The sequence below is a fragment of the Triticum aestivum genome, chromosome 1B (assembly GCF_018294505.1).
Source record: "Triticum aestivum cultivar Chinese Spring chromosome 1B, IWGSC CS RefSeq v2.1, whole genome shotgun sequence".
Taxonomy (NCBI): domain Eukaryota; kingdom Viridiplantae; phylum Streptophyta; class Magnoliopsida; order Poales; family Poaceae; genus Triticum; species Triticum aestivum.
The window spans coordinates 679,340,615-679,354,680 of record NC_057795.1 but is presented as its reverse complement, the minus strand read 5'-3'; the positions used below and the strand labels follow the sequence as shown (position 1 = coordinate 679,354,680).

General features: G+C 41.4%; 1 protein-coding gene across 1 annotated transcript; it reads right to left on the bottom strand.

Moving 5' to 3' along the window:
- Positions 1-11,794: 11,794 nt before the first annotated feature.
- Positions 11,795-12,613, bottom strand: LOC123148597 (late embryogenesis abundant protein Lea14-A). Its single transcript, XM_044568065.1, has 2 exons — positions 12,276-12,613; positions 11,795-12,183 (listed from the first exon to the last, which is right to left on the bottom strand). The coding sequence occupies exons 1-2, from the start codon at positions 12,479-12,481 to the stop codon at positions 11,898-11,900; spliced, it is 492 nt and encodes a 163-aa protein (XP_044424000.1). The 5' UTR covers positions 12,482-12,613; the 3' UTR covers positions 11,795-11,897.
- Between the last annotated feature and the right edge of the window lie 1,453 nt (positions 12,614-14,066).

Here is a 14,066-nt window from a genome sequence, read left to right as displayed (position 1 = left end):
ATTTTCTTTTCTGTTTTCAGTTGGTTTTATTGGTGGCCTTGTGTAATCCCTGACCGGTTGATGGCTTTGTTAATTCAAAGTCGGGTTCTTCTTGAGCCTTCGTTCTAAAAGAAAATACATTCATATATATATGCACATACACTCATCCTTAGTGACGGATCTAAAATTTGAAGCAAATACACTAGTACACCTACGTGGAACAAAAACACGAGCACATGCAGCATAAAAGATCTAGTACTTAAATTTTGGATTTTAATAGTCTTGCACAACGCAAAGAATATATGTCTATTATTTTAGTGAATTTTGGCCAGCTGCATTATACATGCTTTCCCCCTTCATAAGCTCCGACACATAAGAAAAGTATTCCTGCATTCGCTGATGCTCACCCGTATGAACGCGCGTACTTTATCCCTATAAACACTTCTGAGAGACTGAGTTAACAACATCTTAAGATTGACGAAGTCACCACAGACACATTTATAGTCGATGGAAACGTCTCCTCCCACTGAACGCTTATCACCGAAATGTCTGAAATAAATCCATGAAAATATAATCATGGATGTCAAGTCTAAGACTTAAACCCTGATGAACTGGCTCAACCACGGGGAACCTAACCATCTAACTACACTCAGCTCACTATATTCGATTATATGCCAAAGATGCGACAACATGCTGCAGTGCATGAAGTCAAAAGGTTAAGCCTGCCTTTGTTGTCGTGAGGCTTGACCAGTTGACCTAGCGAGCCAGGTAGCTCGTGTATTCCGTCATTAGTCGCGCCACATGCCGTGCATGCATGCAAGCAAAGGCCGACTTGCTCTTGGTTCCCGTGTTGACAAAGGCCTGGTGCATTTGTGCCCCGACCACTACATGACATGCATGCAAAGGGCGCCCTTTCGTGCATACGTGGAGCCAGCTTTGAGTGATCGCTTGACCAAAGAAAAGTAGGTGGAGTAGTACGTTTACTCTCACTCAACTACTGTCTCGATACGGACAACAATTGACTTGCGATGGGCCAAAAGTCTTTAGAATTGATCGTTTATCTATTATTGAAATAGACAGGTTTTGATGATAACTTGGCGACGAGTTCAGCCACGTGGCATGAGCGGGCAGGTCAGCACAAAAGTTAAAAAATTGAAAAGTAAAAGTAGAGGACAAATGATGAAGAGACATAATGATCGAGAGCTTGGAGAAAGATCATCCATGTATAATAGGAGTAAATGTTTTACCGCTGTTCTTTTCCCGTAGAACTATGCTTTACCGCGTCATGCCCCTACCTATCACGTATAGTGACTCATGTCGACATGGAGATACATGTGAAGATCATGGGGATGCGGTACACATGTAGCGCGTCTAGTACCATCGAGGATCTTCTTAGTAGATGACCGCGAAGTATTTTACTCACGCGACCAGGTGACGTTGATCGATGTACGTGAGCTCTATTTTTTATCAGCTCGATCAGTTCGTGTCTTCGTGATCAAGTATCTTTATAATACTTCTCTTTTGCACTACTCAGGCGCATGCACGTGCGTACACGTCGATGCATGCATGCATGTACGGCCCGTACATTCGTTTATCAGGAGTCAACTAGTGTGGAGTTTGTGTCCGGGACGGCCATTTTTGGCTCTTGGGTGCCGGAGAAGCCGTTATACCGATGATAAGTGCCTGGAGATGCTATGGCATAATCGGGGGAGGGTCAGAAATGATATACTTCGGCTGTAGATCATAATAGTACATGGAAGTATGGCAGTTTCGGCTCTGCGGAGCATTTGCTCCTGGATGAACAAATAAATACTCATTTACAATGAATGTCATATATATTGGTTGTAATAGCATCTTATATTATGGAACGGAGTAAATGCATTTTAAAATTCTGATTTTTGTAGATGTTCATGTTAGTGTAACACAAGCGTGCTTAAAATTTTCATGCGAAACAGGATAGTAGTGTTTCATCAGTGAAAAAAACGGAATTAAGTGTAACATTTGAAGGTAGCATTTGGCGTTCTACTTGCTTTTTTTTTGCACAATTCAAAATGCTTAAGCTTTCCTCCTAAAAATTTGCATACAATATTTGCATATGACAATGAACACATCTACTTTTGTTTTTCAAAAAAATGTATTTGGCGCTAAGGAGATGCTCCCAAAAGCCGAATTGGATTTCCGATAAAGTATACATGGATAACTCACACCTGGGCCATACAAATAATTCCTCTCCTTGGGTCAAGCAAATACATGACCTAGTAGAAAAGGCGAACAATAAGTGACATTCTTATCGTGAGAGGCATGTCTTGCTTACTGCGTGACATATTTCCTCTGGCATTCGGCGATCGTTTGAGTGGGCCTGCCCATATGAGCTATATACTAACCGTATGAAAAAAATTGGGAGGGTTCTAAGAACAGGTAACAAGGGTTGGTTTTGGAAACCTTTCGCTAGGTTTTATGAAGGTCTCGTCTGTTTTTTCTTTTGTTTTCCTGAGTTGTTTCTACTGGTTTATTATTTTTATTTTATTCATTTGTTTTATTTTTCCTTTTTATGTTTTCCTTGTTTATTATTATTATTTTTATTTTAAAATACATGTTTTCGAATACATATAAAAATTGTTGATACATGTTGAGCATTTTTTGAATACATTATGAACATTCATCGGATGCACATTGAACATTTTTTAAATACACGATGAACAATTTTTAAATACAATTGAAATTCTTTCGTATACGTCATGAACACAATTTGTGAACATTTTTCAAATGTCCTGATCATGTTCTTGAATGGTACAAACATGTCTTAGTGTTATGGAAAACAATTTAGTTGATTTCATGAACATTTTTTGGAAAATGTGATTAACATATTTTAAACATGTGAGGGCTCTTGTAAAAACATTTTTGAGGAATGGAGTAGGCCCGGCCATTTTGTAAGAACGCCAGCTAAGGACCCTTTAATTTACCCATTGGATCTAAAACATACATACTAATGCTCATAATTTCAATAGTCATAATGGTGATTTAGAGGAGCTCGAAGGACCTTAAACAAAGGGTACCTATACCTAATCCCGACATAGGTGTGTAGGTAGAGAATACCTAAGGGAACGAGACAACTCTCTCTAAGGAACTTGACAAAATAGCTCCATAACTCCGGGACAAGGGATGCTCCCAGATGGACAACAAGTGATTGATATTATACATCTCGGACCATAATATCTTGTTTTAGAGGTGGGGGCGGGTGGTCCATCAAGCTTGATCAACCATTAAGAAACCAATTCAAATGTGGGAGGTTCTCGCTTTTGGCACACTAGGCCTCACTTTGGGAGGCCCGCACGATGGGCTATAAGCTCATTCGTAGAGCATGCCCCTAATAATTGCCGCGAGTTCCCAAAAAATTGTATCAATTGGACCTTGTAACTAATCCTAACATGGAAGTATTTTAAAAACTTATATAAACATGTAGTAGTTTTGGAGATTCGTGCCAGAATGTCCACTTTACATTTTAAAGAAAAAGGGTAAAAAAGTGTTCGCACACGAACACGTCACCGTGTACCTCCAATGCCGAGGGTGATGCACCGCAGCTCATGTCGAAGGAGACCCACCGGAAGCGCGGTACGCAAGACAATCCGGCGGGCGCTTTTGTAGACCCGAAACCCCACACGCCCGGGAGGGACCCCGTCAGGGCGCGCGGCGGCTATGGGCTGCCCTAGGTCGACCTGATTGCCCCTAGGGCCTCGAGGTTCGCCGTCCTGCAATGGAGAAGAACGAACGAAAAACGAGGAAGAAGAAGAACTAGGGTTAAGGAGAAAAGATAAAAGATAAAAGGTGGTATATGAATTGATCGATTGTGTGTTGTTCAATCGGCCGTCACCCCTTAGGTATATAAGAGGCAGCTGGACTTTCCGTGCAAAGAAAAGGCTTGGATTCACGTTCCAAAACCCTAGTCAAATTCGGATTGGTCTTATCTGAACTTTCCAAAACTGTTCGGTTTAAACTGACTGCACCTTGCGGGTCTTTTTTGTAGTGGTAAACGACCTCGGATGGAAACGAGTCCAAAAGCAATCTTGACCATTTTGACGATACGAACAACTTTCATGTTGAACATTTTTTGATCAGAGGTCATCCTGAGGGTCAAATAGCTCACACAAAAGATCTGTTTACTCGCGCTACCAATCAGACATAGCGTCTGGTAGGGCGCGCCATATTTCGCCTCATGACAGGGCTGCACTCCGATTGCTCTAACTTTTGCATATGAACTCGGATTTGGACGATTTTTATATCAAAATCGATCATTTCGACGAGACAAAGACAATTCGTGTAGAACATTTTTCCATTGAGGTCGTATTGGGGGATTAATCGGCCAAACTGTACTCTGAATATAAGATCTTAGTACTTTGAGCATAGTTTCGGCCTTCGAGATGAAATCGGACGGCGATGACCCAAACTTCAAAGATGTTCATATCAACAATATGGAACTCTTTCATGAAGATCACTTCTCCATTTGAGGCCATCTTAAATAAGTTATTAACCATGCCAAAATCTGGTGTCAACACATGCCCCCCTGTTTTTCGGCAAAGCTTGTGTGCCGAAAAATAACTTGCACATAGCTTGCTCTAAGGACGATGTCAACACTTCATCAGCCATTTTGCATATGCTTAGGATGATAAGTTTATATCGGCCATTGCTTGTGTGAATATTTCGATGCAAGTTTGGGTGAAACTTTCCCAACTTCAATAACAATCCAGTGATAAGGTTCCATAGACCAAAACCATCCTCCGAACCATATTGTTCACCCTTTCGCTAGGACCTTGCAGATAATCAATAATGAACTTCCTCCAATCCTTACTTCGCCTGCATAAAAATTTCATTAGTGGCCGAAGCAGTGGGCTTCGATTCGGCCTTACCTATGTTGACAAAACCTAGCATCGGCTATTGATAGAAATACAATACACCATAGTTAACATAGTAGCCATATGCTTGCTGTGCCAACTCTTTCAAATTGTCATGTTTAGATATATGAACAATTTTAAAGCAACCCAAGGTAAATCTTGCATCTAGTCATATCAAAAGATAAACTATAAGTGATTCGTCAAAACATTGATAACCCTTGGATATTTGTTGCACTATTAATAACGAATCACCGAAAGCCTCAATATGTATAGCACCTATAGCAAGGCAAAGCTCCAATCCGAATAACAATGCATATTCGGCTTTGATCATTGTGCAAAAACATCTTAAGCGGCATGAGGCTTCACAAACTAGCTCCATACGGAGATAAATAAACAACACCAACACTTTGGTCATTGCTACAAATTGAACCATCAAAATATAATCTCCATAGTACTAGAGAGACAAAGCTAATATCACTTAACATGTACCTTGTCTCGGTTCCAATTGAACTAAGGACGGTGTTAGAATTCCACACCGGCCATGATTAGATAGTTTCTTAGGACGATAGTTAAGTATCGGCCATTACCATGAGGTTCATGTAGAATTCATCCATTAAAACATGTATAGCCGAAATAAACAAATAAAATAGCAATAAAATATTTCGGCCCCTTTGTCTTAGCAACAAAAATGTAACTAACCAAATGTATAGTGATTTGGTAATACTCTGTCATCATATAGAAAATTATGTTGCATCCATGGATCAAAATAAGTCCATGGAGGGTAACTGATCATACCTGTGGATGAATTCCATGGCAAAGGCATCAATGGCATTGTTGAAGAAAATGGATGATGTGCTAACCGAATATTTTGATGTTGTGATGCACACCTTCGGCTTAATTGTTTGTTGCTTCCATCATTCTCCTTCTTCATTTTTATTGTACTTGTTGTAATTGAAGCATGCACATCGTTTTTGTTTTGATTGATCCTCTTGGGAACCCATGCCATGTTCCTCTTTCTAAGCTCTTGTGCACTAAGATTTTGTAATTCCTTCTTTTGCCAATACGATAAGCCGAATGAGCACCTCGACTGTCATTTTATTTCAACCAATGGCAACTCTTTCTGGGCCTTGTGCACCCTCAACTTATTTTCTTCAGATTTGGAACTCTGATTTTTATCAATTGATTGCTTCACTTCTTTGCCTTTTGTAGCCAATGTCAACACTTTAATTGGCTCTTTGTTTTTTGAGATCAAATCTGAAGTAGCACATTTACGACCATCTCTTTTCACGCGGTAAACTTGCTTTACCATCTCTTTCTTCTTCCTTGAGCTCTGGACCGATTCCTTATGATTGAAACGGTCTTTGATGCGTGATTTTTCAAATGTTGATCTTCTTGGAGCTGCATAGTATTGGTGAGATGGTCTAGAATAAGATGGAGAATGTGCCCTTGTACCATACCTGTCCCATCATGAATATGTATCTATATGAGCATAGGGAGGCATCCACGGCATTGGCATTGGTGGCCCAAAATAACGATATGAATATGTTGCATTAAAATTATCACTTTGCCAATACCTCCTCATATTTGCGCCTTGGGGGTGATCTTGGTTTCTTTGCATGATTTGCCGATAAGCATTCTTCTCTTCACTCATCTTTTGATATTTATCCAATAGTTCAGCAAAGGTGATTTTTGATCTCTTACACTTGCGTTTATTTCGGCCTTTGTTTTCTTTTGGTTTGCTTTCATCGATCATTGGATTTGCTTGCTGCCCCCCAGTCCTTGGCGTCTCTATTGTAGCTTCGATGGAATTCTCGCCCTCAAGATTATGTTCATTATGCTCTTCAACAATTCTTTACTTGAAACCTTGATCCCATCACCTGCAGTTTTTACATTCTCTTTAAATGGATCGGCTTGAAGCAGCCGATGCTAAACCTTTTGCCATCGGGACCAATCGGAATAGACTGGTCATCTCTTGGTGTTTCAACAAACTTCAATCGTCCTTTTTCAATGGCCGATTTAACTATTTGCCGAAATATGTTGCAATCCTCAAAATTATGTTTGGACGAATCATGCAACTTACAATACATTCGTTCTTGGATTGATGGCTTAACATGGTGATCGAGAATTGTAATGTAATTATTTTTCAGCAACAAATCAAATATTTGATCACACATGCTTGAATTGAAGGTATACTTCTTGTTTTCTAGCCGATCTTACTGTTTGAACGGCTTTGGAGATAAGCAAACGAATGGTTCAGATTTGGAATCTCCCCATTCGGCTATGTATTGTGTTTTCCACTCTATCTCCGATGTCTTTTGATAAGATATTGTATTAGCATCGGCTTTCTTAATAGAATTTAACCTTGGCTTTAAATTTCTGAAACGAAGATATTTAGAACATACATGTCTCAGTTGAGACCAAGTGCAAGCCAACTACGAAATAAGCAAAGCTACCCAACTAGATATGAACTTTAGATAAAGCAACGGGGAAAGCTTTGACTGTAACAATAAGTCATTATCGGTCTTTATAAATGGCGCAATGGTTTGACCGATATGTTCCATAACAATTTTATTGCTAACAAGTAAATTACCCTTCTTCATTGGTCTTTCAAAATTACTTATGAGAATATTTCTTATAGATGCATCAATAATGAAGTTGCGACCAAATCTGAAAATAGGTAAATTACTCGCTATGCATACCTCTTCAAATATGTTGGGAGAGCATGATGGTGGTGCCATTTGAAGAACATCTTGCTCCGTCTTTGGATGGCTCCCCAACACCTTGTCATCATCTTTTTTCTTGAATTCATGCATCATTGCTTTGAAGATTTTTGTCGGCCGAACTTTGTTCGGCTACTTGTTCTTGTCCTTGAAGCTTGTCAATTTCGACGACACGAAACTCATAGGGCAGGAAGTAGGTTCCATTAACTTCAGAAAAATCAAGCATCGTTATTTTCCTATGCTTGCCATGCCCTTTCTCAATAATGCTTGCCTCGTTGGATTTGATGGATTCAGAATATATACTACTTGATTCGGATTTTTCAACCGAAGCACTTTCATGTTCCGAATCATCCTTCTTTTCATTGATACTACCAATTGGCAATGCTTCTTTTATCTGAGCCAATTCTTTTTCTATTTGTTTCTGACGGCGAGCGGCAAAATTAGCTTTAAGCTTTTTCTTAATTTCAGCGCACTCCGGATATGATTGCCCCTCAATGCTTTTAGATTCTTTCGGCAATGACACACGGGTGTTGCCGAAATTTTGCAATTGTGTAGGGGGTGTATAATATGATGTAGTACTAGGTGAAGGCATATGCATTGTTGTAAGTACATCCTTTTACTCGCCAATTTTATCAATTGGCAAAGATTCATCTTCTTGCAAAACTCTAGCTTTTATTGCGGCATAATCAGGAAATAGCCCCTTTTCATGTTGTTCAAGGCAAAGAGCACTAATTCTCTTATTTTGGGCTAAACTCTTCAATGCAGCCACCACTACCTCATCTTCTACAATATTGGGCACAACCGCTCCTGTAAAATTTACATTCATTCGGCTATAACCAGGAAGATGTGAAGCCGAATTATGAGCATCTACAGTTGTGTATGGTGCCGAAGAATTACTAACATGAGGTGTAGCATATGACGTTTGAGAGTAACTGGCCGAATAACTAGTAGCAGCATGGCCAATTTCTCGTTCATCGGCATGGTTGGATTAGTATATTGCACATTACTTGCCGATGAATAAAAGGGTGAAACACTTTCTTGCATGGCATTGGAAATTCTAACATGAGGTGTTTCAAATTTATTAACTGAACTCACCATGTTGTTCATCGGCATAACAATTTGTGGGGTTGCCGATGCATGAGAGGTGGGATACATATGGTGTAGGTTACTAGTATCATAAGAACTTAAAGCATGCAAATTACTTTGAATCGGCCCTTGCACGTAATTAGATGCATTATTGAAAAAACTAGGGCTGGCCGATAGAGTATACTCATTGAATAATCTAGTAACACCATATGAATTATTTGCATCTACAGTAGGGAATTGGGTATTCATATTACCTTTGTAGATTGCAAACCCTAGATGACGATCCTTTCGTAGCAAGAATAGGCCGGAGACCGTTCAAAGCTTCGTCCCCAGCGGAGTCGCCAAAAAGTGTGTTCGCACACGAACACGTTACCGTGTACCTCCAACGCCGAGGGTGATGCACCGCAGCTCACGTCGAAGGAGACCCGCCGGAAGCGTGGTACGCAAGACAATCCGGCGGGCGCTTTTGTAGACTCGAAACCCCACACGCCCGGGAGGGACCCCATCAGGGTGCGCGGTGGCTATGGGCTGCCCTATGTCGACCTGATCGCCCCTAGGGCCTCGAGGTTCGCCGCCCTGCAATGGAGAAGAACGAACAGAAAACGAGGAAGAAGAAGAACTAGGGTTAAGGAGAAAAGGTAAAAGATAAAAAGTGGTAGATGAATTGATCGATTGTGTGTTGTTCAATCGGCCATCACCCCTTAGGTATATAAGAGGCGGCTGGACTTCCCGTGCAAGGAAAAGGCTTGGGTTCACGTCCAAAATCCTAGTCAAATTCGGATTGGTCTTATCCGAACTTTCCAAAACTGTTCGGTTTAAGCTGACTGCACCTTCCGGATCTTTTTTATGGTGGTAAACAACCTCGGATGGAAACGAGTCCAAAAGCAATCTTGACCATTTCGACGATACGAACAACTTTCATGTTGAACGTTTTTTGATCAGAGGTTATCTTGAGGGTCAAATAGTTCACGCAAAAGATCTGTTTACTCGCGCTACCAATCAGACCTAGCGTGTGGTGGGGCGCGCCATATTTCGCCTCGTGACAGGGCTACACTCTGATTGCTCTAACTTTTGCATATGAACTCGGATTTAGACAATTTTTATATCAAAATCAATCGTTTCGACGAGACGAAGACAATTCGTGTAGATTATTTTTCCATTTGAGGTCGTCTTAGGGGATTAATCAGCCAAATTGTACTCTGAATATAAGATCTTGGTACTTTGAGCATAGTTTCGGCCTTCGAAATGAAATCGGACGGCGATGACCCAAACTTCAAAGATATTCATATCAACAATACGGAACTCTTTCATGAAGATCACTTCTTCATTTGAGGCCATCTTAAATAAGTTATTAATCGTGCCAAAATCTGGTGTAAACAAAAAGCATATTTATTCTGAATCAAACAGCAAAATGCACGTGAAGTAAAGCATTGCCCCTACATTCCAACAAATTGGGAGATAATCAATACACTCCTTTTCGCATTTTGTTAAATATTACAAACATTTTTTGAATGCTCTAAAGATTTTTTTTGTAAAACTAAACAAAACAATTATGTTTACTAAATATTTTTAATGGTGATTAACATGTAAATAATTGAGTAAGTAACTTTTTTACAAAATATTTATTTAAATCTTTTGAAAACTTAAATAAAAGTAAAAAAAGGACAAAAGAACGAAACTTACCTGCATAACGAGCCAACAAGAGAAGAATTCTTATTGGGTCGGCCTACTAGAGTCTCCCTTGAGGCTACGCGACCGTCGCTGTCAAAAATCCTATGTATCGCACATGGCGATAGACTGTCGTTGTTTCGGAGATGGATGAAGACCCAGCAAGTAAGTTGGCCAACCCATTAGCGCTACAAAGCGGGTTCTTGTTCCGGTTTTGGAGACCTTCAATGTACCACGGCCGTCTTTTTTGTGTTTCTTCTTTACTGTTTTTGTTTTTATTTTCTTCTTTCACAATTTAATTCTATTGGATTTTTAAAATTCAGTTTTTCAAAAAAGGCTCAAGCATTTTTTACAATTTTTAGTTTTTTTTGCATATTTCGAAAAGTGTTTGCTTTTTCAAAAAAAATTGGAATTTAAAAACTTGTTTGCGTTTACAAAAAAATGGTCTCACCTTTAGAAAAGAAAAATATCGCTGCAGGGACGGGTTGATGTGATTTAGTATGTACAGTAACTCTGTCCAGAGCTACAGTGTGATTGTTTCTCCCGCTTGCTTCACTGCACTGCTAATGGCCCGGCCCAATCGGCGCACTTCATTATTGGGCCGGCCTGTGTTCGCTGCTCGTCCAATGTTTGTTTCTTCTCCCTTTTGCAGTAAACCCTCGCTTTACTGAACTAACATGAGATTACAATCTGACTGAAGAGTTCTATTCAGGAACCTAGGAATTACATCGAAGCAAGTAAAAGATAAATTGTTAAGAGCTTCTTTTACGCAAAGATGCGCCGCCCAGGTTGCCTCGTGTGGAGTCCAAAGAGGCCCGAAACCCAGGAGTGATTCCGTCATCCATATAATTTCCATCATGATCTGTGCGCCGTTGATATGATTAGGCCTCGTATCCTGCCACATATCAGCAAGTGTGGAGCAATCCATCTGGGCCATGACATATTGATCTCCTCTTCTAATCGCGACATGTACACCGTCAACATGCCAATAGTCCGCTCAGGAATGGGTCCTCGATGCCCTTGTGATGTTGCAGTCCGGCTTCAAAGAACACACACTTGTAAACGTTGCACGTAGGAATAGGATTTCTGAGAAAGAAGCCCCGCGTCTCTATTTTCTTCGGGAAACAAGAACATCTCTGTTCTCTGTCTCTCTCGTCCTCTGCTTCTCCCTCAGAAAAAGTTTGATGCGACAGCCGTTGAAAATAACCGAGGAGATATACCGTTGAAGATGCTCTTAGCAATCGCGTACGCCACTATGGATGCTCTGTTTTGCCTGCATCAACGATACGTGATCTAAAAGATATTTTCGGGACTCGTTCTCTCCAATTGAAGGAGTCTGCGTTAATTTACTGCCGAACGCGAGTCTGATGGCAACAAGCAGATCTTTGCTGATCACCGAGATCCCGGCGCATCTTAATAATTTTGACGAAATTTATCGAGACGAAGCGGAAAGAAATCCGAAAATATTTGCTCTCATTATTGCGGCGACCGTAGACAGAGTACAGGCATGCGGATGCAGAGCAAGCTGCAAGCTACTAGATCGAGCTTCTGATGTCTAGGCGGTGGCCTCCTCTGTCTTGGCGGAGCCGCCGAAGAAGTCGCTGAGGGTGGGCAGCTTGAACTCGCCGGCGGTCTGGAGCGGGATGGTGAAGTTGCCGATGATGGGGAGGTCGATGGTGAGCTTGACGAGGAGCTCGTAGTCGATGTCCCAGTCCCTGCCCAGGTCCTTCATGAGCGAGATGAGGAAGTCGTAGGGCACCTTGGCCGGCACCTCCAGCTTGGTCACCTCGCCGCTGTCCTCGATCCACCCCGGGTCCGGGATCGTGCCGCTCGCCACCTCCCTGTTGTTATACACACAGGATCGCGCCGTCAGACCCAGATCCATGGACGGATCGATCTCATCCTCATCGTGCAAATGAGAGGAGGAACTTACTTGCCGCCGCACTTGAGGGTGAAGGCGATGTCGCAGATGGGGATACGGTGGGAGTAGGGGTTGGTGACGTTGACGTGGCTGTGCACCGTGATGGCCTCGCGGGTCATGCCCTTGAAGCTCACCTTGTCCAGCGACGCCTCCGGCTTGGGCATGTGCGCGATCTTGTCGGCGACGAACCCCTTGGCCTTGTCCAACAGGCCCGCCATGGCCGACCCTTGCTCTCTTCCCGCTCCTTCCCGCCTCTGATCTCTCTCTCTCTGCTTCTAGCTTCACCTCGGACTCCTCCTGGACCGATGTGAATGTGATGGGTGAAGAACGGCAAGGGAATAGCACAGCTCTGCGCCTGTTTATAGGGAGGCGAAGGAGCAGACCACGGCCGGCCCGCGTGGGCACCATGTGCAGAGCCGCGTGGTATCCGAGTGGGATTTTTTGGGATTTGGTACGTGCAACCCGGCGATATTTCGCGAGGCGGCGAGCTGGCCACGGACGGGCCGACGTTGAAGTCTCTGGTGGACTTTGGGGTTGCGTGGATTCGAGCTACGGCAAGGGGGAATAGAATTCGGTGACGGGAAAGGGAAAGGGAACTTCGGCGGTGATCCCACGCGGCGCGATTCCCCGGATGGACGGTGCTGAATCGGCATCTCTCCCCCGTTCTTATCTGCTGCCGCGTCGCCAGATCGCATCGCACCGACGAACTGACATCAATGTCCAAGTGCTCTTTGTTTATACGAACAAATACTCTCTTTTTTTCGGTAGCAGTGTGGATGAAAAAAGAAACCACAGCATAACGGCAAGCACAATCCTTTATGTAAGTTGTATATGTTTTTTGATAAAATCTCACAATGTAAGATGCATTTCTTGTAATAGATCCCGAACGTTATGGAAATGATAAATCTCGAATGTTAGGATTTTAAGCATGGCAACCCGAACGTTTTTCATGACAATTTTAGTTCACGCGAAGTTGGCAAACATGGCAATTTTCTGACAAAAAAACAAACTGGGACGGAGTTGCCATGTCTTGACAACTAAAGTTACCACCTCGCGTCAACTAAAGTTGCCATGAAAAAACTTTCGGATGAAATGCTTAAAATCCGAACGTTCGGGAAATTTCACAATGCAAGGTGCCTTTCTTGTATTTCTAATAATTCCATTTTTAACCCTTCAGAAAAAATAAAATCATCTCTCTCGCGATTTAATGGATCTCTCATTTTAGGAAAACAAGGAAGAATATCTTCCCGATTGCATGTATCTCCTCATTTCATGGACTAATTGATTTACTTGCTGCTAGCCAACGAATTAGCCAAGGTTAATTTTGTCATAAATTCCTAAAAATTATATGCCTTGGTCATCATGCCAGAAAACATACACCTTACATAAAGAAATGGAGGAAGTATATACTAGCAATTTTTCTGTGCGCTACAATGGGGCATATATATTCTAGTGGTTCAATATCGATTTCGTATGATATAACTTATACCCATCAAATTTATAGATTTTGATAACATTTAATTTCATTTGAGTATGGGAGGTGAAGACAAGTAAAATTATGATATTGTTGAGGTTTTGGTAAGATTTTCTTTGATTTTATTCGAGTATGGTATCGAAGTGCAATAAAAGTTATGATTTAATTGAGATTTTGATAACATTTGATTTGATTTAATTTAGGACGTGGTTGTGATAAAATATTGATACATTAAAATTACCGAAAGAATTATTTTATGTTGGTTTTATTCAAAGTTACTCTACCTATGTTGGTTTTTATTTTATGCGGCATTTGTTGAAATTACCGAA

Bases quoted from the DNA above. Each gene is read 5' to 3' on its own strand.
- LOC123148597 (XM_044568065.1), bottom strand. From the start codon at position 12,481: ATGGCGGGCCTGTTGGACAAGGCCAAGGGGTTCGTCGCCGACAAGATC. The intron at 12,184-12,275 runs GTAAGTTCCTCC...GTATAACAACAG, and splicing joins ACCCTCAAGTGCGGCGGCAA to GGAGGTGGCGAGCGGCACGA.